Below are 26,319 nucleotides of genomic sequence, written 5' to 3' on the forward strand. Positions count from 1 at the left end.
ACATTTCAAGCCATTTAAAGCATTTAATCACAACACTAAAGTTGAATTAGCCTCTTTGTTCAACCTGAGAACTATCAGCAAAGCTTTGAGAAAGTTTTTGACTCTGGGACCAAATCAAACCAGTGAATCTTCTTATGGAATGCACTGGGAAAGCTGCATCATGTTGAACAATTTCAGTCCATAAAGTGCAGTGTCGCAGTTCTGCTCTGCACCTCTATGATTCACTGTTGATACTGACCACTCCCATTGCTGCAGAGTAAATTGGCCGCTGCATGACTCACCGCAGCTTGTTGCATGCATGAATACACCAATGTTGTGAATGCATCAAAAGCGGATGGATACTGTGATTCTGACTGTGGTTTTGGACGTTGTGCTGAATGTGTGACACTTGAAAAATGCAGTCATGTGGATTCAAGAAGCCAAAGAAAGTGGCACGCCTCAAGTACATAATGAATTTATCTCAAAAAGAAGTTAACAATATGTGAGTGCAACAAATACAACTCATTTCTAGTTTCTTAAAAGCATTTTTCATACGTGCCCCTCATGTTTAGGAAAAAGTGGTAGAAGTTGGATGAAAGGATTTGAGCTGAAATAATTACTCGACTTCTCTTTTTTCAGCTTCTAAAATGTGAACATTTGAGAATATCATCAGCAGCTCTAGAATGGATTATCAGATTTCGGATTCTTCGAATTATTTATCAAGGTCTGTTCGTGACCCTGTGACTTATTTTGAAAGGCTAAAACCGGAAAACAGCTGTGTGCTGTCTGATCTGACAGTTCTGTTTATGAATGAATGCGCTGCGCTGAGACGCGGATAAAGTTTCGTCTACGTGAGAGACTCGATGCTTCTTGTTTCCGCCGAGCTCGAGTGAAAGCAACCAGAAGTCTAAGTGTTAAACCTCGTCCGTGAATTTTCTAAAGCAAATACACACATTCGAGTTTATTACGTTTTGAGAACGATAGGATTTTGCATTGTTTGGAGCTCAATCTGTGCTTTCTTAATTTCCCATGACAGATGTGTTAATATTACAAAAAGCGCACCCAACAACGAGGGAAAGTTATTCTCTCACGGGGAAAAATGTGAATATGTCAAACAGTGCAGCTGGTGATCTGGTTTCCCTGAGTTTACAGCAGGTATTTAGTCACTCCTTCTCCTCAGCTGCTGTTTGGATGTCAAGCTTTTGTGTCAGCCAGCAGAACCGGTTTATCCAGGGTTTCCTGGTCTTCAATAGTGAGATCGCCCACTCTGCGTTGTCATGGTAACAAAGTTAGGTGACAGAGCAAAAGAGGTCTGCATGGACTTTCTGGTACAGTACATTAAGTATACATGACAGTTTAATATAAACCTGCTCCCAGGTCCTTACAAAAACGATGTCCTTTTTCAGGGTGTCACATGAGTCATGGTGTCACAGGTTACAGGGTTAGAATCAAGGGTTAGGGTTGGACATGGAGTTGAGATCTGTATGATTATAGGGTAAAGGGTCAGGAATGCATTATGTGTATGAAAGTCCTCACAACTGTTGAGGGATAAGTGTGTGTGTGTGTGTGTGTGTGTGTGTGTGTGTGTGTGTGTGTTGGTTGTATTTGTGACATTTTCTGGCATAAACATTGATTTTTGACTAACTTTGGTTATAGTTAAGAAGGCTGTCCAAGTGGCTGTAAGTGGATGTGGATCCTTAAAAGCACAGCCGCACCAACCTGTTTGTGTGATATTTGACTTACATTTAGGTAAACAAGTTTCATAAGATGAGTGCCAGCAGACATCCTATCTATATCATCCCTGAATGTATGGGTCTCCAATGTCATGTGCCTGTTGTTTTGCTGCGTCAGAGCTGATACATTTTATGTAAAATAAGATACAGTGAAAGAAGTAGGGGACTAAAAATCCAAGACAGTGTGGTGAGGAAACATGCAAAAATGGATGGGTGTGGACCGAGTGGAACAGAACATTATAGGTTTAACTTTATTTTATCATCACTGCCCATAACAGCGACGACGATAATGTATATACAGTCGTGTCATCGTCTGATAAAATCCTGCTCGTAGCCACAGCAGCACAGGGACCACAGGAGAAGAGAGTGAGGAGACTTTGTCCCCTGCTGCCGGCTGGTATAGGAAACAGGATGATCAATAATTAATCTGACAACAAGCATCACACCCTGTGAACATGGACGGGCACAACCCCAGGTGGCGCTCAAGCACCTGCTCTTTTGCCCTCTGACCCTTTGAATGACATGTTTATTAATTTTTTTTATGTGGCCCATAGCATGAAATACTGTATGTAATATGTTCTACATTATAATATCTAAAAACAACATGACTGATGTTTTATATTTTGTTTAGTAGCAGGTGCAAGCTTTTGAATTTTGAGTATGTTCAGAGAATGCCTCAAAAAGTAGAAAGGGGAAAATGCAAATTATAAGAAGGGCATGACTTCTCCTGTTGAACTCCACTTCTGCAAAGGGTTTTTATCGGACATTTAGCACAGTCACTTTAGTCACTCCTGTGGTGGGTGGAGTCTTGCGATATGATCAGCAGCCTGGTGAGTTGTGGGCAGGCAGGTCAGGCTGTAATCCTGTGAGTCATGACTAAAGATTTTCCTGATCATACCAAACATACCAACTGTGTTGACACCTGAATCACTTTGTTCTTTAGAGTTATATTGTGTGTCTTCAGGAGCTCATACTCAAAACTGCCACAGTTTATCATTATGAGAATATGAATGTGATTTGAGCCTCAACACATTTCTATTTGTATTTTCTGTATAATACGTAAATACGAGCATTTGCTTCAGATTAAAGAACACAAAAGTTATCACCAGTGTTGTAATGTGAATTTTGTACTTCAGTACAAATACTTTGTTACAGTACTTAAGTACAAAAGTCACATAACTGTACTTTACTTTGTTATTTATATTTCTAGCAACTTTTACTTTTACTCCACTACATTTCCCCTAACTATTTTTGTTACTCGTTACCACCAAATAAAATCAGAAGAAGAAGAGTTACAGTAATAATGGTCTGTATTTATATAGAGCTTAGTCTTCATAAGCTGCTTTACGCTACAGTTTTGCCATTCACACACTTCAACATGAGGTTATGTTTCTTGCTCAAGGACACAAATAGACTAGCTGAGCTAGGAATTGAACTGAAAACTTAAGTACATTTTATATCAGAAAATTACTTTTAATACTTCAGTACAGTAAATGCCATCTACTTAAAGACTTAAACTTCAGTAATATTACTATATACACACGTATAGACACCCTCCTTCCCTTCCCTTTCAGGTACTTTATACAAGACTGGTTATCACCACAGTTCTCTAAAATGGGGCGTTTTATGGAACCTTACTCTTGCAACTGCATCCTGTGTCCACAAGATGTCACTTGGCTCAACAACACTGTGTGCAAGCTCATTCCAATAGAAAATACCTTACACAGAGTAACTTTGTTTAGTTTCAAGTTGCTACAAAATGAAAATAAACACCTAAGAAATAGTTTGCTGTTTACTTCTGTCACCATCACCATCATCTCCCTGCTCCAGTGAACACTGCCGGAACAGTAGGAAATAAATAAGTAAAGCTTAGTGTAATGTAAAATCAGGATACACATGACGGATTATTTCATTTTTGTGTTACTGCAAACCAGAACTTCACCTCACAAAATATGAGGCAACTTTTTTACATTTCACTTCTTAAAAGCACACTAAGTCATTAAAAAAATTATTTAAAAACACTTTACTAAATCAAGAACTTCCATCAAAGGATGCCAGAAATGTTGCAGTTATTACACGTTTAGCATTTTACTCATAATAAAGTACTTTCACTTCCAAATACAGTGTGTAACTGTAAGTAAGTTCTCTACATCAAACTAAAACTAAACTAAAAATTAATTGGAGGAGTGTATGTCGTTTATTGTTTTAAAATGTATTTCTTTATGTTTGGGGGAAGTTTGACATTTTAAAAATGTTATTTTAATGGCTGATATTTCAGATTTGTTGAGATTAATTTTGAAGATTAAGAGTGTTTTTTTTATTGACTTGCATATACAGTGATATTGTCTTAGAAACGTATTATTGCACTTATTCACAAGGTCCATATAGTATATTTTAATGTTATGTAATCATGGTATTCTCTCCAGATTGTTTTTAATTGATTGAATAAGGTCTATTGGAATTGTTGTGTCTCTCTCGTATAAGTCTTAATAGAACAGTCAGTATTAAATGTTGACAAAAAATAATGCAGTTTAAGTAAAGGATCATTTACGTTAACATATGTGCAGGTCTTTGACAGGAGCTGGGCGTGGTCCATCCAGTCAAATGTCAGCCGCTTTTCGCCGACACGCCTCCAAGAGGAAGCCTTCCGCTCAACCAAACATGACAGGTTAATCATTCAGTAAAGACACGCCTTCAACACCCACAAGCTCTGAGTTAATTCGATCTGCCTCCGTCAATCAACTATATCCCGAACTACGTCAGCAGCAGCAGGAGCTGAAGCAGCAGCGCCACACCGGGGTTTAGGAATGGGTGACGAGGAATGATCACCACCACCAGGAAAAATCACCAAGAACCGTCAAATGCACGGATTAAGATGTGACTGCCAGTAAGGCGTTTTCGCGTTTACGAGTCGAGTCCAGGAGAACTGTTTTGGGGAAACTTAAATTTTGCCGGAGGTCCTCTGTCAACCCGAGCGTTGCTGTTTTAAAGCGAGTCTGTTGCAAATCCTTGGATGGCTAGCGGAGCTAACCTAGCCGAGTAACAATTAGCCTGTCCATTTAGCTATCCTGGTTACTGGAGCCGCGGTCTGTGAGAGGACACCAGCTCCAAACGCCGCTGTCGTTGCGGTAGTTTTAGTCGTGTTATTATTCGGCAGGCCGTTTGTAGACGTTGGAGTTTGCCCTTCTGTTTGTACAGTGGATGGGCAGTTTAACGGGCGCTCATTGTCACTGCGCGGGCGTAAGGCTTTGCTTTCGGGGCGGCTAGGTTTGTGCTCGGCCGGGCAACCAGCGCAGTGTTTGTACAAATGTGGCAGTGACAGCCAACTGTGTCCCACTGTGTCTGGGGCCGAAGTTTGTATTCTTAAATTCATAACCGTTTTATCATTGAATGCTGTAGTTACACGGGGAAGGGAAAAATATACAGTATTGTCATGGTAGCCCGTTTGCAACATTAGCTGCGTTTAGCTCGCCAAGTAATATCAGCCTCTCTGGAAAGTGCTGCAAATAAAATGGTAATTTGCACCGTCGTTGAATATCGTACATGTTTATGGCCATGTTGTGTTGTAAATCTTCTGTGATCAGCTGTCAGACCCCGTAGACTGATGATTTAGACGTTGTCGAAGCTGTCACATTTTTCATACTGTTTCACCCTCGACGTGGAACGGCCGTATTCTCCAGCGAACTTGGTTAACAGCGTCTGGAAGTAACTCTTGAGTGTTTTTCATTTAATTGATAAATTAGTGTGAGGTGTAGCCCGGCGCCCCTTGTCACACGGGCTTTTTAGCTCATGTGGTGATGACTTTAGACTCCATGATGGCTTGTTGCCTGAGTGAGGAGGCGAAGGAATCCAAACGAATCAACGCTGAGATCGAGAAACAAATCCGGCGAGACAAGAGAGATTCAAGACGGGAGCTGAAGCTGCTTCTGCTGGGTAAGACCGCTGCATCCACACTGACTCACACTTGACTGGAGAAGTGTGCTTCACCTCAACTCTGACACACACACACACACACACACACTGGTTTACGTAGCTATTCCTAATAGGACACTACATTGACTCTCAGTCATTTGGATAGCCTAACCAAAACCTTATCTCTAAGCTATATAACCTTTATATCTAAGCCATAATAGGTTATAGCTAAACCTTCATCTTTACATGTAACCACAACTAACATATTTATCCTAACTTTAACCACAGCTTCAGAAATTAGGTTCAATCTCATTAGAACCTACACACACACACACACAATGGTTTTGATTGTTTTGCACAGGCTTCACATGCAAAACACTGCACCCACAACTGCACAATTGCATGACCCATGTCACCACAAGATTTGTGCTTCCCATTCAACGGGAAATAGCGGTGGGAGAGATATAACTGATAAGATTGATCATTTTAGTTGTATATAATTTACACAGACTTATAGGTTGCATGTGATTCTTACTATAGTTACTGTACCATCCATCTTTGACCACAGACAGCCACAGTAAAATAAATTAAAATGGCTATTAGTTAGATCTGTGGTTCTCAAACTTCTTATACCAAGTACCACCTGAGAAAATATTGAGCACTCAAAGTAGCACCATTATCACCGACATTGATATACAGTGGTCTAAATAAACCCAGCACAGTCCTCTTCCTATATACATCAGACACTGGTAAATTGAAATTAGGTTAAGATGGAGTTATTCGTTTCATTTTCTGCACACTTGGGTCTAAGTTAGCTCCACTCCAATTATGCACCCTGGTATATTCAGTAGAACAGTATTTCTGATATTTCTCCAAGTACTACCAGAGGAAGCTCACGTACCACTGGTCGTACACGAGCCACAGTTTGACAACCATGGAGTTAGATCTCACCGTGTGTCACTATTTCAGTTTGGGGGTGGGAATCACAGGGTACCTCACGATACGCATGGATACATGGTCCACGATACCAATAATATCACGATTCGATTCTGTGATCATCAATATGTTGCAAGACAATCATATAGCTATACATCATGATATCTGTCTGACTTGAAACAAAATGTAAAAAGCTAAAAGTGCAGGATTCCTCGATGACTGTTTACTTTAGAACGGCTTTATTTAAATAAAATATTGATATTTGCCCTGGCATTTCAGTTATCATATTGCATGAGGAAAGAAAACTGTGACACCAAAATAATATATCTGTTTGGGGAATTAATTGTTCTCCAGAGAATAGGCCGTGCCACCTACAGACACATTTTGAAGGAAGCCTGGCAGAGCATTGTTGAGCATTTTAAATGTAATATCACAATGATTGAAAATACTGTTCTTTTGTTCACTGCACACTAGTGCTGGGCGATATACAGATTCATACAGAAAACTTTATTTTTTATGATATGAATCACACGACTGGTGTATATAGAAAACGAAACACCGCACAGCAAAACACTATTTGGGCAGGGACCCTTTACACTGTTGCGCCACACATGCTAAGGCCATAGCTGAAGAAGTAACTGTGGTAGCAATTGCATCAATGAGCAATTTACTTCACCACCTTAGCAGAAAACACATGTTAGGGCTCCAATGTATGTAGTTACGTTAACCAATACACATAATTCTGCCACGCACTCTCTCTTGCTTGATCACTCACTTAATACAAACACACACACACACACAATCACCTTCACCTCTCTCGCTGGAGCACTCACTCTGTTGTATACCATGAAACGGTTGAAATACCGTGGTATAAATGTCTGTTCATGCTGCCCAGCACTACTGCACACTACAATGAAACTAAGTTAGGGTTTCATTGTATCAGACTTTAGCCGGTATCCACTGTGTGGATAACAAATGCCCATATAACAGTATATGTATGTATGTATGTATGAATGTATGTATGTGTATATACACACACACGCATTCCCCATGTGCCCAACTGCAGGACATTTAGTCTCTTTTGTAGTAAAGTTAATATAATATTTTGCATAATCAAGTCACAGCAGATATAGACATACATTTGATTTATTGTGCATAATAAGTAAACATAGGAAAATAATTGTTGATGGCACTAGCACTTGCCAATATCTGATAATACATTTTAAATTAGATTAGACTGTATGGACTGGCGAGCTGTCCAGGGTGTACCCCGCCTATCGCCCGATGTAGCTGAGATTGGCACAGCACCCCCCGCGACCCTCTGGTGGAGGATGAAGCGGTAGATGATGACTGACTGACTGTATTGATCCCACACTGGGGAAATTGACATTACCGATTTAGTGCCAATTATATTTTTTGCAAAATTTTGTTGCTCCCCTAATACACCACAAACATCACAGTTTTCATTATTTTATTAACAAATGTAATTATTGTTACTTCATTAACAGTGCTGCTAGCAGTAGAGTATTCATAACATACTGCACTTAGTAGTGTAGGGAAAGGGAAATCACTGACAACAGGAGGAGGCTCTAACAACTAAATTGTAATAATGGTAATCCATTTTATGGTAAAGCATAGAACCAAACGGCCTATATTTATTTCTGACATTATTGCCAGAAATCCTGATCTCTTTTTACAATATTGCCTGCTGATAAGAACACAAGCTCAGAGTACGCAGATGTCCCTGGCACACACAGACAGCTTCCAGAGAGTATTAGGTTAGGTTATTAGCAGGTTTTTGGTGCACGCCAAGTATCTTCATCAAAAGCAGCGGGTGCTATCCGTAGAGAGGAGAGGGAGGAGTATCGCGCTTACATCTCTAAGATGTTGTGCCTGCTGTGCTTACAGCTGACACTCATTTGATATGGTAGGAAACCTTATGTGTCCCCTCTGCTGGATTCTAAGGGATACTACTTAAAAAGGCACGTATGAGATGCCGGCCTGCATTTCGACCGTGAAAATTACATCCAATGTTCAAAATAATATGGGAATTTAAATAAAAAGGGACAGCCCTAGCAGAGATGCCAATATTGTCCTGCTTTTCCTGCTCAGAGATGAGATCCTGTTACCATGACTCATTGAAGGAGACAGAATTGGGAGACATCCCTTTTCCCTCCACAACCCAAACTGTTGTGACGAAGATGTCAACAATCATATATAAACAATGTATTATGTAACCGCACATTGTTTTGCAAATATTTTCCTTTTACTTTAACATAACTATGCAAATAATAATGATTATTTTGGTGGTGGACTAGTTTGTTGTTGTTGTTGTTGTTATTGTGATAATAATAATAATAATAATAATAATAATTATAGTAAGCTACTTTTTTTCGATTTATCACAAAGAGCTCATCCACATGCCCTTGCTTAGTAGAACTCACACTGCAGATACACCTGGACAGTTTTTTGCTACCACTGATGTAAGCATTCAACTTATTTCATTGGTTTAATTTTAGTGAACAGTTTCAGTCCCAATTTTTCTGCCTTTGCACCATTCTTCATACATGTACAGGGCTTTTGTAATATCTGAAACCAAATATATGCTATATTTTAGCTTGAACTATTAAAGCTGGGTATTACTTGAATTTCCATTTGCAATTTCCACACAAAGTTTATTTAAATGTAGTGGCTTCACTGTAGTACTGTGGATTGATGGACTGTGAAATTTGCCTGTGCTACCTACTGAGGCAGACTGGTAGTTGTGTCTGATGTTTTAAGTGGAGGTAATTATTGCAGCTGTTTATCAGCAACAGGCTGTCTTTCCTCAGTGGTGTGGTTAGTTAATGCATGGAAGACATGCAGGCTGAGGAAGAGCCAGGGTCAGAGGACTCCTCTGCCTTTTGCTCTGTAGCTAATGAAAGCCACATATAATTAAACATGTACAGCCTGAGCTCAGGGAGCTGCAATTACTATACCAGTTTTTGAACTTCCTTTGGAAAATAAACAAAGTTTTTTTTCTTAATTAACTGTGTTGGAGTGACTGTGTTACACCTGTTACTGCTATTTTTTAAACTAATTTAAATCATCAGGTGAACTCCTGCAAAAGTTGGCGTACAAATAAAAAACAGAAAACGCTTACGCACATAAATATTCTGATTTATAAAATCACACACATGCTCTTCCCATGCTAGTTTTCCTTTATCAGCCCTAACATTCCTTTTATCAACTTGCAGTTTAGCACAGCTATTGCAAGCTTCAGGTAACACCCGTAGTTGACCATAAATATTCAAAAACCACCCCCAGATTAATATTAAAAGATGCTGTAAAGGCAGAAGGCCAATGGTGCACACTAAAGTTCTGCTTCTCTGCACACTGGGTTGGGAAAAAAAGAATCAGTAGTCACTGCTTATGTAGTCGCCATACCTAGAAGCAGTTGGGGGTTAGGGTTTCTGGGCACGCTGATGCTGGATCCAGTGGGGCAAAGAGATCCAGCAGGACACAGTCGGAACTGGCTCACAATCCATTCATCATCACTGGCTAACAGATCTGACAGGTCTCTGAAAATCCTCTATCTCGCTCTCCCTGAAGCTTCCATTTGCCTCATCCTCTAGCAGAGCCAAATAAACTATTTGTCATCTTTGTGCATTGTGATTGCATTTCTTTTTATTCCCTCTCCATTTGGCTTCAGTTGTGGCAATTAAACTGATCGTAGATAACAGTCCTGCACAAGGATGATGATCATAATGTTTTTTTAATTCCAAAATTTGCGTAGAAAGTGGGGCATGCCTTCTTTTGTGTGTGTATGCAAGCTTTATAAATTAGGCTCCTTGTGACTGTGGAAGGCATTTCAACACAGTGGGAGAAACTGTTGTCAGGTTCAAGGTTTGCTATTTGAGCTACATGACATGGTACTATCCTGCTGGAAGTAGCAATTACATGGGTACACTGTGGTCATAAAGGGATGGACATCATCTTGATCATATCTACATCCTAAATCCATTTTGAGTTTGTCATGAGGTGGGCTGAATAGATATTTGAATTAATAAGTAGTTGAACGGATGTTAAAGGAACAGAAAAGTTTGTCATGCATTGTGACTGTGTGCAAACAGTGAGACACTTTACTATGTGGATCTGATGTTGACTGATGTCTAAGTCAATTGTATAAATGGAAAAACCTGTGTAACATGTACTACTGCAGTGCTGCACAAATTGTTCATATATTTCCTATTTGTGAAAGTATATTCATATTGAAAAAGCAGAACATCTGACCTACCTGACAAACTTATTGCATCATTTGTGGTTTGAATATTATTTAAGACATAGTCGTATTAAGTTGTAGGTATACTTATTACGATGATGGGTAATGCTAATTACAAACTTCAAACAAGGCAGCACTACAAGAGTGAGTGTTACAGGAATAAATCCCTGGCAGTGCTAGACTCAAAGATGTGCAGCTATTTGCCTCGGCCGGTTGGGTTGAAAGGAAAATAAGGGGCAGTGGAGAGGGGGTAGACAGAAAGGGGAGTAACAAGGCAACAAAAAAACAACATATCAATGCTAGTCTGGGGTGGGAATCGCCAGAGACACCACAAAATCAAAAAATCAAAAGTGCCCCACGACATATCACAATATTTCACTGTATTGATTTCCCCCATCCCAAATCCTAGTACAAAAGAACACACAAGAACGAAACAGCAAAAGGACAAAACAATAGAATAATTACATGGGCAAGCTAAAACAGACCAAGCCTGAACACACAAGTTTAAAAACAAAAAAACAGAAACGCACGTCTTTTTCTGTACATTACACTGTACATTAGCAGCATGTCAGTTATGTGTGCCAATTATAACAAGGCTGCTGTGTCACCCTGTTAAAAGTTCAGTTTGAGTTCAAAATATACAGCCTGGAAGTTCATTGCACCATCAGAAGTAATTACCATGTGCATTGCATAGGATGAGGTGAACGCAGCTTATCCCTAGTTTCACTTTGAATTCATCAGAAAAAAAAGACGGCGATGCTATGTTATTCTGTGAACCTAAGGTTTTGCTGTAATAGTTAAGGACATAGGGTTAACAAAACCATCCTCTTGCTCACAATTCTGCTTGTGTTCTTTATTTCATGTGAGTGTGGAAGTATTTCAGGTTCCTTACTGTAGATGAGAATCTAATCAACAACTCTGCACTCACCTGCAGCTTAAGAGGCATTACAGACAGTGCATCAAATGATCAACCTCATGTTACTAATTGTAATATAATGTCATCACATTTGTGCGTGTGGGTAAGGGTTAGCGAACAACTGGATAACTTTGAAGGAATAACCTGTCGCAATATTAATTCAAACATGACTTCTGGAAAAAAGTGACAGTCCTAATAATTTCCATTCCTGGAGGGCACACACAGGTGTCGACAGTTGTAGTCTGCTCTGACTATGTGTCAGTATCTCACACAACCACACCTCAGAAACTCGAAGTATCACTTGAATATTAATCATGTTTGCTTTATTTAAATAAGAACTGGCTTTCAATTAATGTGATCAAGCATGCCATATTTTAAGGAGTTAATGCACAACTGAGCAGCAACACTGTGCTTTGTGCAGAGAATCACTCCAAAGATATGTAAGCTAAAAGCTAAAATTAGTCACATTTGACAAATGTTTATCATTCACTTTATCAAACAACTCCTTATGCTGCCACTCTGAGCATTGCAGTATTTGTCATGTGAAACCTCACAATATAAGACAGCAGAGAAAGAGAACCTAGCAGACAAAGAGAACTAACAGAGATTTGAGTCGGATTTTAATTCACCCTATGAGGAGCATATTCTCCATACATAAATTAGCTGATGAGTCAGGATATACAGCAGGGGTTAATTTGTGCCAGATCCTTTTCTGGCAGGATCCGCTTGGATTTGGCCTGCCTGCGTTCCAGGACTTCTTTGGGCCGACCCAGTACCTCTTGTATAGAGAAAAAAAAAAGAACATATATATGAATATATATACTATATATATAAAAAAGAAGTTTAAAAATAATGTAGAAAAATAAAATTCACTGAACAAACCCCAAGAATTTCATGTTTATTAAGATTTAACGTCATTTGAGAGAGTTGGAGATCTGTTGACCCACTGAAAAGCTAAAACAAAAAAACAAAAAAGACTGAAAAGTTTACTGGGTCATCTACAGAAGCGTATTGCTGCCACACATACAAAAAAAGTGGTGCTCCGTATTACGTTATAACGAGAAACTATCACAAGATAAGATAGTTTCTCGTTATAACGTGATAACATCTTTCCGTGACTTGGAAAGATATTTAAATTGTTAGCTAGCTATATATAGACAGAATTGTCTTGGCTTTTCACATTGGTATGTTACTGTCATGCTAAAGATCCTCTTAAGAACAACTCCTTTGAACAAATGTGTTTAAGTAAGATGACTTACTAAATTAAATTAAAAATAGTGTTCAGCTACATGTGAGAAAGTGTAGGGCACCATAACGCCACACACTAATCAGGTATATGATAACAAGTAGGACTGCAATTAATGATCCAGTTAGTTGCAGCCTTTTGTCTTTATTGTGGATACAATAAATACTTATTACTGTGTTTTATGTAATGCAATTCTACTTGTTCTGTCATCCATCCTAACTTTTCTTTCATAGGGTTATGTATGCTGTCTTATTTATATGTGCTGTACTTTATAGATACACCCCCCCCCCCTCCCAAATAAAAAACAAACAAACAAAACAGAGTATTACAGTGTGGTACGAAGTCAAGGCAAGTGTAGATGTTTGTAGTTCTGCACTATTTGTCTGGCTGTTCTGTTGGTTTAGCGAACTGATGTTGACACACCCAGTTTCGGCAAGTATGTGGCAGTCAGCCTGTGAAAGACAGCCCGATCCTTCTCATGTCACTGCCTGTCTTGCTTGTTATGACAGAAACGTATGGCCCACATTAAATTGTCACATTATTATTATGTTATGATGTATATTCAAGCGCTCTATCAACATTTTTAAATGTATATGGGCACGTTTAGGTATTGTGCAAAAACCTACCTCACATGAGATGTTAAGCTGCTGCCACTTGGGAGCAAAAATCTATCTTTGAATATCTGACATGTATTATGTACTATTTTTTTTAAACGTTTTATTTTGATCATGTTTCTTGGCCATATTGAGCATGAGGTTGAGTGAATCTTGAGAATGGTGGAGAGGAAATATGGAGTTATGTAGCAAGTGTTGCTGGCAGAGCCTGAAAGGCAAATGTGTGTTCATCGAGAAGAAAAAAATAAAGTTAAATTGAGAAGAATATTCAAAGATAACTGAGAGCAGACTGTTCTTGGTAGACAAGAGTGTATGCCAAACTGGCTGCAATGGTGATTTGATAAAGAATTTGACTACATAAACTTCAGGGCTGATGAGTTTGTGTGTAGACAGTGTATAGAAAGTTAGGTGATCAGGCAGGTGGGAGAGAATGAGGAGTGTAACACCCACACCAGCAAGACAGAGAGACAAATATGACAGAATCACCATATTATCACAAATACCCTGAATTTGAAGTGACATTTCGACTAACTGGAACTTGTTAGAAGAACAACAAAAGTCGTCACCTCATTCATATTGGTATGCAATCCCATATTGTGTGCTGCCGGCCCACAAATCCCATTAAAATTTCTTGTCAATGTAATCAGCTTTTTCTTGGCATACATCTACCTCCTGAAAAATCTCTTACCTTTTACTTGACTTTCAGACAGATTTTGTCCCAGTTGATGACTTTATAAACACACCAGACACCATTTAAATGTCCATATTAATTAGTTTAGTGTCACTTTAACAGCTGTGTATTGTGTAAAAGAGGTGCATGCTTCACATGCAACTTGGAGAAAAAAAAAGCTGAAATAGAAAACGACATTGGGATCACTTAGTCGGGAAAGTAAATAAACAAAGGAGGTTGCAGCTCTACTAAGGGATTGTGATAAATAATGCTGCTGGTTTGGCTGGTCATGTTTTCTGCACCATTTCGGGCTGGATGCATATTCCTGTAGCCACTCTGTCCCTGGCACTGACGAGAAGTTTAAGAGATTGATACAGTGAAGACTTGATATCTTAAGTTTACTGTGTGTGTGCGCAGGGACGTAGTGCAATATATTAATATTATATCTATATCGTGACATGAGACAGACATTGTCTTACATTTTGGATATCTTTGTATCGTGATGTATAAGGTATCTGTGATGATTTTATAACACTTGAATTTTTTTTATATATATATATGTGTGTGTGTGTGTGTGTATATATACATATATGCATATATATGTGTGTGTGTGTGTGTATATATACATATATGCATATATATGTGTGTTTGTGTCTATATATACATATATGCATATATATATATGTGTGTGTGTGTGTGTATATATACATATATGCATATATATATGTGTGTGTGTGTGTATATATATGCATATGCAATTCTGGAACACTTGAAGCTAAAATCTTAATGGTACAGCAAACAAAATATACAGCTGTTACCATTTAAAGATGTAATGTTTAAGCAAAGTTGAAGTTCTTTTCCGTGACACCCACAGCATAACTTTGAATCCTGCTCACATAGCCAAGGGCTTGAGAAGGCAAGGGAGGCGAGACTGGATGTGTGAGTGTCAGTGTTATGGGTGTCCTCAGGTCATACAAAATGTGGAGCACCACAGACTCGTTCAGTAATTAAACCTGTGGTAGGCAGGATTGACAGAAAATGTGTTGCCTGCTGAGTTTAATGTGCAAACTGTAAATATACTAATGTTTTGGGATCCAAGCTCCATGTCCTGAGCTCCCCTTATCAGATGAGCATAACATACTTGTTTCACATGCAACAGGTGACCTGAGGCAGTGTTTTATCCTCTGAAACTATCTTATGTTGACACTAGATTTTGTCACCTCATTATTTTTTAAGTTTCTTTTTGGGGTTGGAAGTCATGCTGGACTAGCTTTCTTTCCATCTAACTACCCCCTCCAAAGGGGGGTAGTTCATGTGGATGAAGACATTTCCTGAAATTAATTAATTACATTTTTTCAAAACGACAAAGAAAAAGAATGTTTACGTTTCTGTGTCGATGGGGCCTTATTAGCTCAGGTCATAGGAGAACAGCACAAGATGGTGGATAGCTGTTGTGCCAAAACAGTCGGACAGAGGCTAATGGGAGAACATTTTACCGGATCCCCACACATTCAGAGAGATGGCAGCGATGAGTTGCCGTTATGAAATGAGCTCACGATGAGCAGAAGATGGAGTGATGGGAACCCACAAGGAATGGATTTCATCTCAAGAGCTAGTGTCTGCACTGCAATGTAAACTCAATTATTTACGTTACACTGTCCATGCAAATTCTGACATTATCCTAACCTGCCACTTATCCTTCCAATGACAACAACACTATCTTTAGCCGGTGGACTCCAGAGTTGAATGTTCATCACAAATCCAGATTGTGTTTAAGTGACTCTCCAGAGTAAGACGAATGGAAGCTAATGAGGAAGTTAAAGATATCAGGATACTGCAGGTCTGGAATAATGTCCTCTCTGGCTGTTTCCAAACTTGCTAAAAGCGTGTCAGGGGCTTTACAAGTATCAGATATATTCAGTCAAGTTTTGCGATATTGGCTGGTCTTGTGGATTTCAAGTGTGCAGTGAACTCAGACAGGTTGAATCCACCACAGGTCCTGTTCGTTTTTGCTGCATTATAGAAAGGGAGTCACGTGACGTCGGGAGCTCGATATAAAATGGTCACCATATCAAGAATGACACACTGCCATCCCTACAATATCTCGAGGTATCAACAGCTGTGAATCAACATTATCTTAATTCTTATGATGAAAAAAGGTGTGAACTGTGCAGCTAGGTTCTCAGATGGTTGTTGGAAGTGAGGGCTGCCCACTTATGATGACATAATACAGGTACATGAGTATTAATAATTTCAGTTTTTCAACCCTATATAACCCAAATTCCCTTTTTTGTCCCATTTGCTTTGTCCATAAACTCTATATTGAGCTATATATAATGAGTTTCTGGAGGATTTGTTGGGGGTTGGATGCAGTGACAAGAGAAAATAATATGAATGAAATGTCGTGGCACACGTTATTTTTTTCAAGCAAACGGGAATTCCAGTATCTATAGCAGTCATAAACTGAAGCATTTACCAAGCATGAAGATGCCATCAGTAAGGCGGCCAGCCGGTTCTATGTGAGTGAGACTTAAATAGCTTCCTTAGTCCAGGACTAGCTGTAACTAGCCCCAGGATCTAGAAGCTTTCTCATGTATGTTGGTTTTTACTCAACTGGAAAGGCAAATAAGACTTATAATAGACAAGTTATGCCTTTTATATAATAAGTACATTAAAGAAGCCAGCAGTAAGTTGAAAGGGTCAGTGAAGGTACTATAAAGCAAGCACACCAGACTGTTGAGATCTGCTCGTTTTTTCCCCTGCCTCAATTACAGTGAATCAAACATGCACATGGGTGACACATTAAAGTAATGATCTGAATAATTGAGTGGCTAACAACAAATGCTGATGCTTCAATACATCGTGTAAGGGGGCAGGCACTTAATGAAAAATGTGATCTATCTGAATGAATGCTTTAAACAAGGTAAAGCAATTTTGAAACTAATTGGCATTCCAAAGGTCAACCCCAATATTTCTTTATGGCATAATCCCAATATTGTCATGGAGTAGGAAATGTCATGCCTTTTTTTTGTTAACCAGTGATGTAAAGTAAATAATTATGGAGTTAGAACTGAAACAGTTTATCTTCAGAAGTCTTCTCTAAAATATTTAGCCATGTCTAAAAATGGCTTCATGATGCACAGGAGCCATACTTAAATCAACTCCTCCTCAAACACAGTGTCGATATGTAAAAACTCAGCGGCTGTAACTGCTGCCATTGCTTTGCTAGCTAGCTGAGCTGTCTTTGTCTCACAAATGTGTCTTACCTAGAAGAAGATCTGAAAGAGGAGCAGACTCCTGCTGTGAGGCTGCAGGTAATACTGAAGAAGAGGGACAGAGAGAGAGGGTTGAGGACTGCTGCTACACTAGTTCTGTTTATGTGCAATAGGTTGTTTAAAAAATGGTTTAAATGTTGCTTCTCCACACGTTATCAGAGCGTATACATTAATAGTCTGTACCAACACTGACGAACCAAGATATTCACAGGCTCTGGTCCCCACTTGAATTGGAATTGGTCCACACACACACACCAGTGGCTGCAGTGGTCAAGCCCCCACAGTCTCAGATCAGACAATAAAGCTGAGGGTTTACATGATTTAAAACCTAATTTTTAAACACTTTGTGAGTTTTTTAATCACTCAAATTTAGTGAGGTTGTTACTAATGTGTTTTCTTGTGGGGTGATAAAGTCAGAAGGGATATTTTTTTATTACTTTACAGGATCTTAAATGATCAATATCCCTAGTATGGAGCATGAATCTCAAAAAAATGCTGAAACTGACCCAGGAACTTTACCCGGGACTATGCTCTGGCAGTCAAAACAAGAGTGAGAGATTTCCTAGAAATGTCCTTGGAAATGCCCTTGCAGACATAACAGGTCACCAAACAGCCAATCAGTTATTTACTTCTGTACAGTCAGACAGGCCTTCAACAAGCATTTCCCAATACTGAGCTCAAGTGAATGTAGCTTACTTTTTGTTGTGCTTTGGGAAGATTTAAAGGATAATTTGCTCAGAGCACATGTCTCGTCTTCTGCCATGTTACTCTTCATGAAAACCATAGCTAAAATGTTTCCTATGCCCTCCAGCTAGTTCTGACTGATGTGACAGATCAGTTTCAGCTACTCCCCTGTTCTTTGTGAGTTAATGGTTATGTAGCAGAATGACTAATACCTTAGCCAGTCTATGATGTGGGTAGAGTGACGTGATGGTTATGCTTTGGTTAATGGTCACAGCAGTGTGACTACTGGGCTTCACTCTGGTCCTGGCTTTGCTGTGTTAGAGATTTTGTGATGGCTCGAGGTGGAGGCAGATGATCTGATCCTTAAAGGGAGAGGCCGAAAGAAGAATAAAAATAAAAATAAAAATAATAATTACTTATTATAAAAAATAAGTAACATAGTCAGGATTTTTTGAGCAGAAAATAATTGCTTTTAATAAAAACCTAAATTGTAGTTGTGAAATTGAAAACCTAAATACCACAAAAGTGATTGTATTGTAATAATTTACTTCAAAAAGCATTTATTTAAATGTTTGTGTATTGAACTCTATGGGTTTACAAATTCAGTGAGTTCAAGTGCACATTAGTCAGTATAAGATGCATGTAAATATATAGACATTATTTTCTTCAGAGAAATGTAAGTAGATACCTGCCATTTTTTGTGTGCGAGACTTCTGGTTGGGCCTTTCCTGTCAGTAGTTGTGTAGCTTTACACTGCAGACAGGACAACAACCTTTGACAGATGATATCACTTCTAGAAAATGGGTATCATGTGTGCCCGTCAGGGCGTTGGTTGAAGTGGAAAGATTTAACGGAATGTTTTCATCATCAGGCACAAATAAGACTGGAATGTGGATCCAAAGTATAAACTTTTTTTACTCCTCCGTTGGTGATCTAGTCATGTAATTTAAACTGTGGTATTCATTGTTTAATTTCATTCATTCATTCATTCAACCGTCCACACCGAGCAACAGCACAAAATAATTAAAGATACCCTCATACGTTACCTGAGGCCACTTCCTCATATTCCTCCCCATCCGTAATATTAGTAATATTAGAGGATGTAGAACTGACCTGCCATTTCTATTTGTTGTCGATAGCTGTGAGTGATTGCACAAAATTGTCAAGAAAGTAGACTTGGTCCGTTCACACGTATATACAAGGAGAAAACAATATGGAAGTGCCACACATGCACAGGACGTTGGACCCTTTGTTTTTTATCAAAAATAAGGTCTATATGTATCTAAATGTTTTATATATTTTTCATTTCCAGGCCCTGAGAGCAGAATAGTGGCTAAGTGTTTTGGGATTAAAAGTTGCTTCTGTGGAGATGTACCGAAGCCTATCAGCTGGTGTTTTCTGCCATGTATTTATGAGTCTAGAGCAGGAGTTGCCATGGGAACTAACATTACCCCTCAGGAGTAGCTCCAGTGAATGTACACTAGCTTGACTCTGAGAAATGTTTCTGCTTGGTTTTCCAGTCGGGCAGAAGAATGAGATGTGTTGAATGAAGCCGATCATGCCTACAAGACCTGTTATTCTTGGAATTAAAATTGTAGTACTAATTGTCCCACATGAGCTATTTAAATTCATGCAGAACCTGCAAATAAAACGGCATATGCTGCAGGGCAAACATAATCAGCATTTCAGTCTAAAATCAATAAAAGAAGTGGGTATTAGGATATTACTTTTTTGCAGTCTTCCTGACCAATTAATTTATTTCTGTACTGTAAAAGTGAGGCCAGCTTGAGCAAGGTCAGAGAAAATGACAGACGGACTGCAGTCATTTAATAAATAATTTGGCAGAAATGGTGAATATTATAATCATGGAGAGTACTTTTTTCTGTTGCCTCTTTAAGCTCTAGCCTGGTGCTACTGGAGTTCTCCTGGCCTGCTGAGAATTGCATGTCTGTTGCAGCAATGAACATAGTTACAGCTGAAACAATAAGTGATTTACCATGTTTATGTCTGACAACACTAACAGAAGGTGAGACATTAGTTTTGAGGTTGCAACAAATCTTTTTTCATTTCTAATTTTTTGATAATATTCTCAATTACAGTATAAATGCTGCCTACCATTATGTAGTTGATACAACTATCAACTGTTTGTCCTCTTCAGTAACCAAAATCTGGAATACCTGCAGTCTGCCTTGGATGTTTAGACCCACTAAACTAAACCCAAGCTGCTGGTGGTTCATGCAGAACAATCCTAATTCATGTTATTTGCAAATGGCAAAGAACTACCATCTAATCTTCCAAAGATCTCAACTACTCAATAGATTGAAATTGAGATGGTCACATCTTACAAGTATTTAGGTATCATCATTGATCAGAACCTGTTATTCACCGCACATTCCAAACCTTATCTCCAAGCTGAAGGTCAAGTTGGGTTTCTTTTTTAGTAACAAATTCAATTTCTCACTCAGGGCAACAAAGTACTTGATATCAGCAGCTTTCTTACTTTAGGTGTATTGTATTATGGTGATTTGGTGTTTATGAATCCCCCTGAACAGTATCTAAAGATGTTAGACATTGTGTACCATTGTGCTTCTAGATGTTTCTGTAGGGCTGTAGCCTGTTATTCGGTATTTAATATTATTTTGAACATGGGATATTTAGTTTGTGTTCAAACTGTAATTACCTGCTCGAAATGCATGCTGCCACCTCATAGGCACGTAGTGAAATAGTAACCCTCAGAATCCAGCAAAGGGTTCACATAAGGTTTCCTACTATGCTGACAGAACCGCTACAATGCCCACCCCTGTAAGACCCATATATACTATTAACCCACAAAACTGATGTGTCATGATCACAGGTCAGTTTTAAATTGGCTGCTCATCAACACTGAGTGAGGAAGAGGGAATCTGATAAAATACACTAAAGTTGGTAGATACCTTTTCTTTCTTACTCCATCCCACACATCCCAGAATCTCTTCTGAAGCTGTTCAGCTCTTTAGTCAATGAGAAAGTAAACTCCAGTGCTGTCTTGACAACTGCTATTTATGTCTCTCTCAAAGACATACTTTGTCTGAGGGGGAAACTCCAATGTTGCTTGACCTGCTTCCTCCAGTGAAAGATCCTGTCTGGTTAGAGGGCAGGCGATGTTCATGGCACTCCTTTACTGTACACAACTCTGCTCTTAATCCAGCGACAGTCAAACACCACTCAAGTAATCCTGGAAGACATTTCAGTTACTTTGCCTTGGGGATACCAGCTGTACTTTCTAACACAGAGCACAATCTATTATCTAATGAGCCACTGCAAAAATGGTTGGTCTGTATATATTATCAGTGTTTCATCAAGCCTTACATGTTTTGTTTTGCAGATATTTTGTTCCCGAATAGTATTGGTATGCTCTACTGTCAATATGCAGTTTTACTTTCACTTATGAAACCCTCCCTTGCTTGTTTAAGGAGGGGACTATGAATGATTATGTCAGTATTTGTTATACTACCACTGTCCTAATATCTTGACATAAGATAGACAGTCATTGTAATGTAGGATGAATTTGAACATTCTAACAATTTGTCAGTGCCACTATAAGGGGGCGTTCACATGTTCATGCACAAATACATTACTTTAAATGGAGATGCACGTCAGGCACTGGCACATACAGATTAATTCCTGGAACTGGTTCGTATCTAGCTCTTTTTGTATCAGTTAGCAAGTCATTATAACAGTCCTTTGTTCAGAGGCCATGACAAAATACTCTTCCCAAAAGACGATGAGAAAAATATAAAACAGAAAATGATGTACTTGCACTACACTGATTACAAAACAGTCATAAAGAATAATACAGTATGTGTTCACCTAGATTATGGATATAATTTGCCACCCCTAAATCTTGATGAGAATTTCTTTCTGCACTTATTTAGGAAGATCTGTCGATGGTGTTTTATAGGGGTGGACCAGTGAGTTCACTTTAAGATAACTCTTAAACTGCTCAGAGATATTCCTTTGAAAATAGTTATTAAAATACATGTGATTATTTCATAAATATTTAAAATCTAGAGTCTACAGTTTTATACACCAGACTCTGGTCGGGTTGTAACTCAAAACATTTCTGGAGGACCGTTTTTATATTTTATTATTATTTTATTTATTAAATATTTCCCCAAACTAAACTACATTATGAAAACGTTTCAACATTTCCTATTACTAGCTAACAATATTTTCATGTCATCTTCTCAGGAACTGGAGAGAGCGGCAAGAGCACTTTCATCAAACAGATGAGAATAATCCATGGTTCAGGCTACTCGGACGAGGACAAGAAGGGCTTTACCAAACTGGTGTACCAGAACATCTTCACCTCCATGCAGGCCATGATCCGTGCAACTGAGACCCTCAAGATCCCATACAAGTATGAACAGAATAAGGTGTGTACTCAAGTATTGTGGTACAAATATTATTTGTGGCATGTGAGGTTCCATTGCAGTATTCTGTAACGTATTATATTCTCTGAACGAGATGATGAAGATGATAGTGATGATGATTATTGTTATATCATTCTCAAATACACTTGTTATACAACTGTTCTACAACTGTTCATGGTCTCTATTGCCAAAAGCTTGCTCATTGTGTTCCTGTGTGCTCTCTCTATGATGATTGTAAGGTCTTGACCTTACTATATTAAGTGCCTTGAGCTAATGTATGTTATGAATTGGTGCTATACAAATAAAATGTTTTTTTTGGTGGGGTATAAATGCAGGTTTTGTTAGTAGACCCTTATCTTTGAATATTAACTGTTGTGAAAAGTCTTTGGTGTATTGCTCTTCCACAAAAGACTAACCACTCTGTGTGGAATCTTAATTCTTAAAGTCAGTCTCTTATGAAATGTTTCACTGCAGTCAGAATAATCACGGTGCATCATTTTCAATCACACCAGCTAATGTAAACATAATTCTGGCTGTGAGCTCCCCTTCTCCAGCCAAATGTGGCCTCCCACAATGAATGTGGTCAGTGGTCTGACATGAATAAGTTTCCCTAGAATAGTTGATTTGTATTTTACCAATTGAATTTTGAACAGAATCTGAACGTACTAATTTCAAATGCTATTATTGCAACTTTCCCTTTATGCACTGTTGCTTTTCTCTCAGAATAATGCCCAGATTGTGCGTGAGGTTGACGTGGAAAAGGTGTCGTCATTTGATCAGCCGTACATTGGTGCGATAAAGATGCTGTGGGCCGACCCTGGCATCCAGGAGGCCTATGATCGCAGGAGGGAGTACCAGCTCTCTGACTCAACCAAATAGTATGTCTTTGAATAACCAATTATTTGCATAATGTTAAAGTGATGAAGCACTCAGACTTGGGTTTAGGCAAATGTTAGGAAAATCCTCAAGTGTTGCCAGGTTTATTAATGACTGATAATTGTTGCATTAATCCATTTCAGAGAATATGCATCTTCCTGATGTTTAGGACTAAGAATTAATTGTAATGAATGTATTTTTTTTGTATTCATGAGCTGCATCTGCTGGCTATATTCATATTTGTTTTATACTTGTAGGTTTTTGATGGACAGCAATTGTTTGTGAGTCAGTACTTGGCATGTAAATGTGCATGTGGTCTCATATAGTTGAGATTGGTGAATTGCCTACATGTGCATTCCATATGTTCCTTCCCCCTCCACAGTTACCTTAATGAATTAGAACGAATAGCTTCACCGGGGTACGTGCCCACTCAGCAGGACGTCCTGCGGGTTCGAGTGCCTACCACCGGTATCATTGAGTACCCATTTGACCTGGAGGATAGTATCTTCAGGTACTAGTGTCAAGTGCTGCTGATCACTGGTTGACTAGCTGCTTGACAGTTAGTCAGTTAGTTGGAAACCCGCCGATGCCGCTATTCACGTCTACCTTGTGCTGCACAGCAGAACTTGGCACTGTAACGCATCCCTGATGGTGTACTCTCAAAGACATCCTCTCGAGGCTCATCAGAAAGGCACTTGCATGTATTTTCTCTCAGGCAGTCAAATGTGGCCTTATAAGTGCTAAATCATCCATCTGGAGGCAACTTTAAAGTCCCTGCTTGCCTTAAAATTTCTAACTTATTTTGTCTTTGGGAGCTGCCATCAAGGATGATCTTAATTTCTAAGAGAACATTTGTGGGGTGGTGGTACTAAATGTCACCTAATCCCCTCATAACTCTTGGGAATGTTTTCTCCTTTGGTTATATCTGGACTGTTCTACTTGCTTTTGGAGGGGGTGTGCCGTATCTGCTGTTATGCTTCACTTTCTCCTCCCTCCCTCCCTATGTCCTTGTTGTCCTTCCTGTCTCTAGCTATCTAAGTGATCTGGATCGTATTGCTGAACCATCCTATCTACCAACCCAACAAGATGTGCTTAGGGTTCGAATCCCAACCACTGGGATCATAGAATACCCTTTCGACTTGCAAAGCATCATTTTCAGGTAGAAGAAGAACCACTCTTTATATTTTTTCATCATCATTTCAAAATCCAAAAGGCCCACTGAAGTGTGAGTCAAGATGTTTGTGTGTCCTATAACAGCTCATGTCCCATTTGTACAATAAAACCTAATGTCTGAATATTTTTCCAATCTGTTATGTGTTGCATAGTCAGTAGTTTTTACCGAAATTGAAATAACAGTTTATCTGTTAACTGACAACACACCATGAATGTTAAATTAACAAACATTAGGACTTTTTTTTTAGTTGATTTGTCAATGCCTGTGGTTACCATGGCAACAGCAAGTGTTTCACTACAGGAAACACTACTTGGTTAGAAATACGACAGTGAAAGAAAGTGGTGTATCCATTTACAGCATGGACAACAAATCTGGTGTGTTGATAAAAGAAGTACGACCAGAATCTGAATTCATGCTGTGCACGGCCCAGTGAATGTTCCATACCTGCTACATTTCTGTGTACGGCCTCTGACCTGAACACCACACTTGCCTGCAGTTTTTGTTCTGCTAAAAATTAAAGATAAATAAAATGACACTACATTATGCATGCATTGTTTGAAAGAATCCCACATACATATCACTCAAAGCGGAGTAGACAAATGTGTTTTATCCTCTGAAGTCAATTAATGCAAACGTCTAACAACAAAATTATTTCCTTCATTTGTAGAAACTGTACTGCTGTGAATAGCTCATCCAATCATGCATCAAATCAGCTAATTGTGGCTTTGGTGGGATGCATGAAGGTGTTTTTGTTGTTGTTGTTTTTTTTTCTCTCAGTACTTTAAATACTTTGAAAATCTCTACTGCTTGTTTTTTTTTTTCAACATCGCCAACTTTACTTTTAACTGCAGCATAGAGTTTGGCATCCCTCAATCATATTGATGCATTCCAAGGCAAACTATTCCTTTGTGTGTCCAGACACCGAAATGCTGACAAAAGACAACACATTTTACATGATAATCCCAGTCTGTGTTTCCCAGAGACACAGGTCCCAGGAATTGGCACAGAGACGGTCTTAGGACCTGACACAAATAAGCAGAGCAGAGCTTCCATTTGTAGAAAGAGAGCTATTGCAGAGACGTAGATACACCCAGGCAACAAGAGCATTTACAGAAGAGCAAATCAATAGGAAGCCATCATGTCAGCCCTCTCCTACGCTTACCAAGGCTTGAAATAACTCTGCTTGCAGTGACGTTGTGCTGAAGAGGTTCCCAGCTGCCCTGCTGCCCTGCTGCTGTTGGCCAATAGACTCCTTTCTGCTTAGCTGTACTGCTCATGATGAATCACTTACATGCTCTCATTGACATCAATTATGTGTAGAATTGTGCCCAAAAAAAACCCCACAAACAAATATGAAGTGGGCATACACGTGAGGTGTCAGGCTTCATTGAAAGATGAGCATGATTATGGAATTTATTTAGTTATTTATAAGTATGTTTTGTATTGTTCAACCCAATATGTTTAACAAGGACGTGTAAAATTAAGCTGCCTCTACTTGCAGCTGACAGGCCTGTTGCCAAAAAAAGGACGCCTTTCATAGACATCAGGCTCACATCCCTCTCTTGTAATTGGCTTTTGAAGTAATTGAAAATGTAATTTTATTCTGGCTTATCCAGTGTAGGAGAGCTTAT

General features: G+C 38.9%; 1 protein-coding gene across 2 annotated transcripts in view; it reads left to right on the plus strand.

Annotated features, from left to right (window-relative positions):
• Positions 1–4,456: 4,456 nt before the first annotated feature.
• LOC131465237 (guanine nucleotide-binding protein G(q) subunit alpha-like) overlaps positions 4,457–26,319 on the plus strand; it is a 31,466-nt gene continuing 9,603 nt past the window's right edge. The window contains exons 1-4 of one of the 2 annotated variants that reach the window (XM_058637683.1): positions 4,457–5,645; positions 22,457–22,641; positions 23,362–23,516; positions 23,897–24,025. In XM_058637683.1, coding sequence (XP_058493666.1) covers positions 5,510–5,645; positions 22,457–22,641; positions 23,362–23,516; positions 23,897–24,025 — 605 coding nt within the window. In that variant the 5' untranslated portion in view covers positions 4,457–5,509. Of the gene's footprint in view, positions 5,646–22,456; positions 22,642–23,361; positions 23,517–23,896; positions 24,026–24,544; positions 24,674–26,319 lie in introns of both variants that reach the window. The other variant, XM_058637682.1, reaches the window with a different exon arrangement.

The sequence above is a fragment of the Solea solea genome, chromosome 9 (assembly GCF_958295425.1).
Source record: "Solea solea chromosome 9, fSolSol10.1, whole genome shotgun sequence".
NCBI lineage: Eukaryota > Metazoa > Chordata > Actinopteri > Pleuronectiformes > Soleidae > Solea > Solea solea.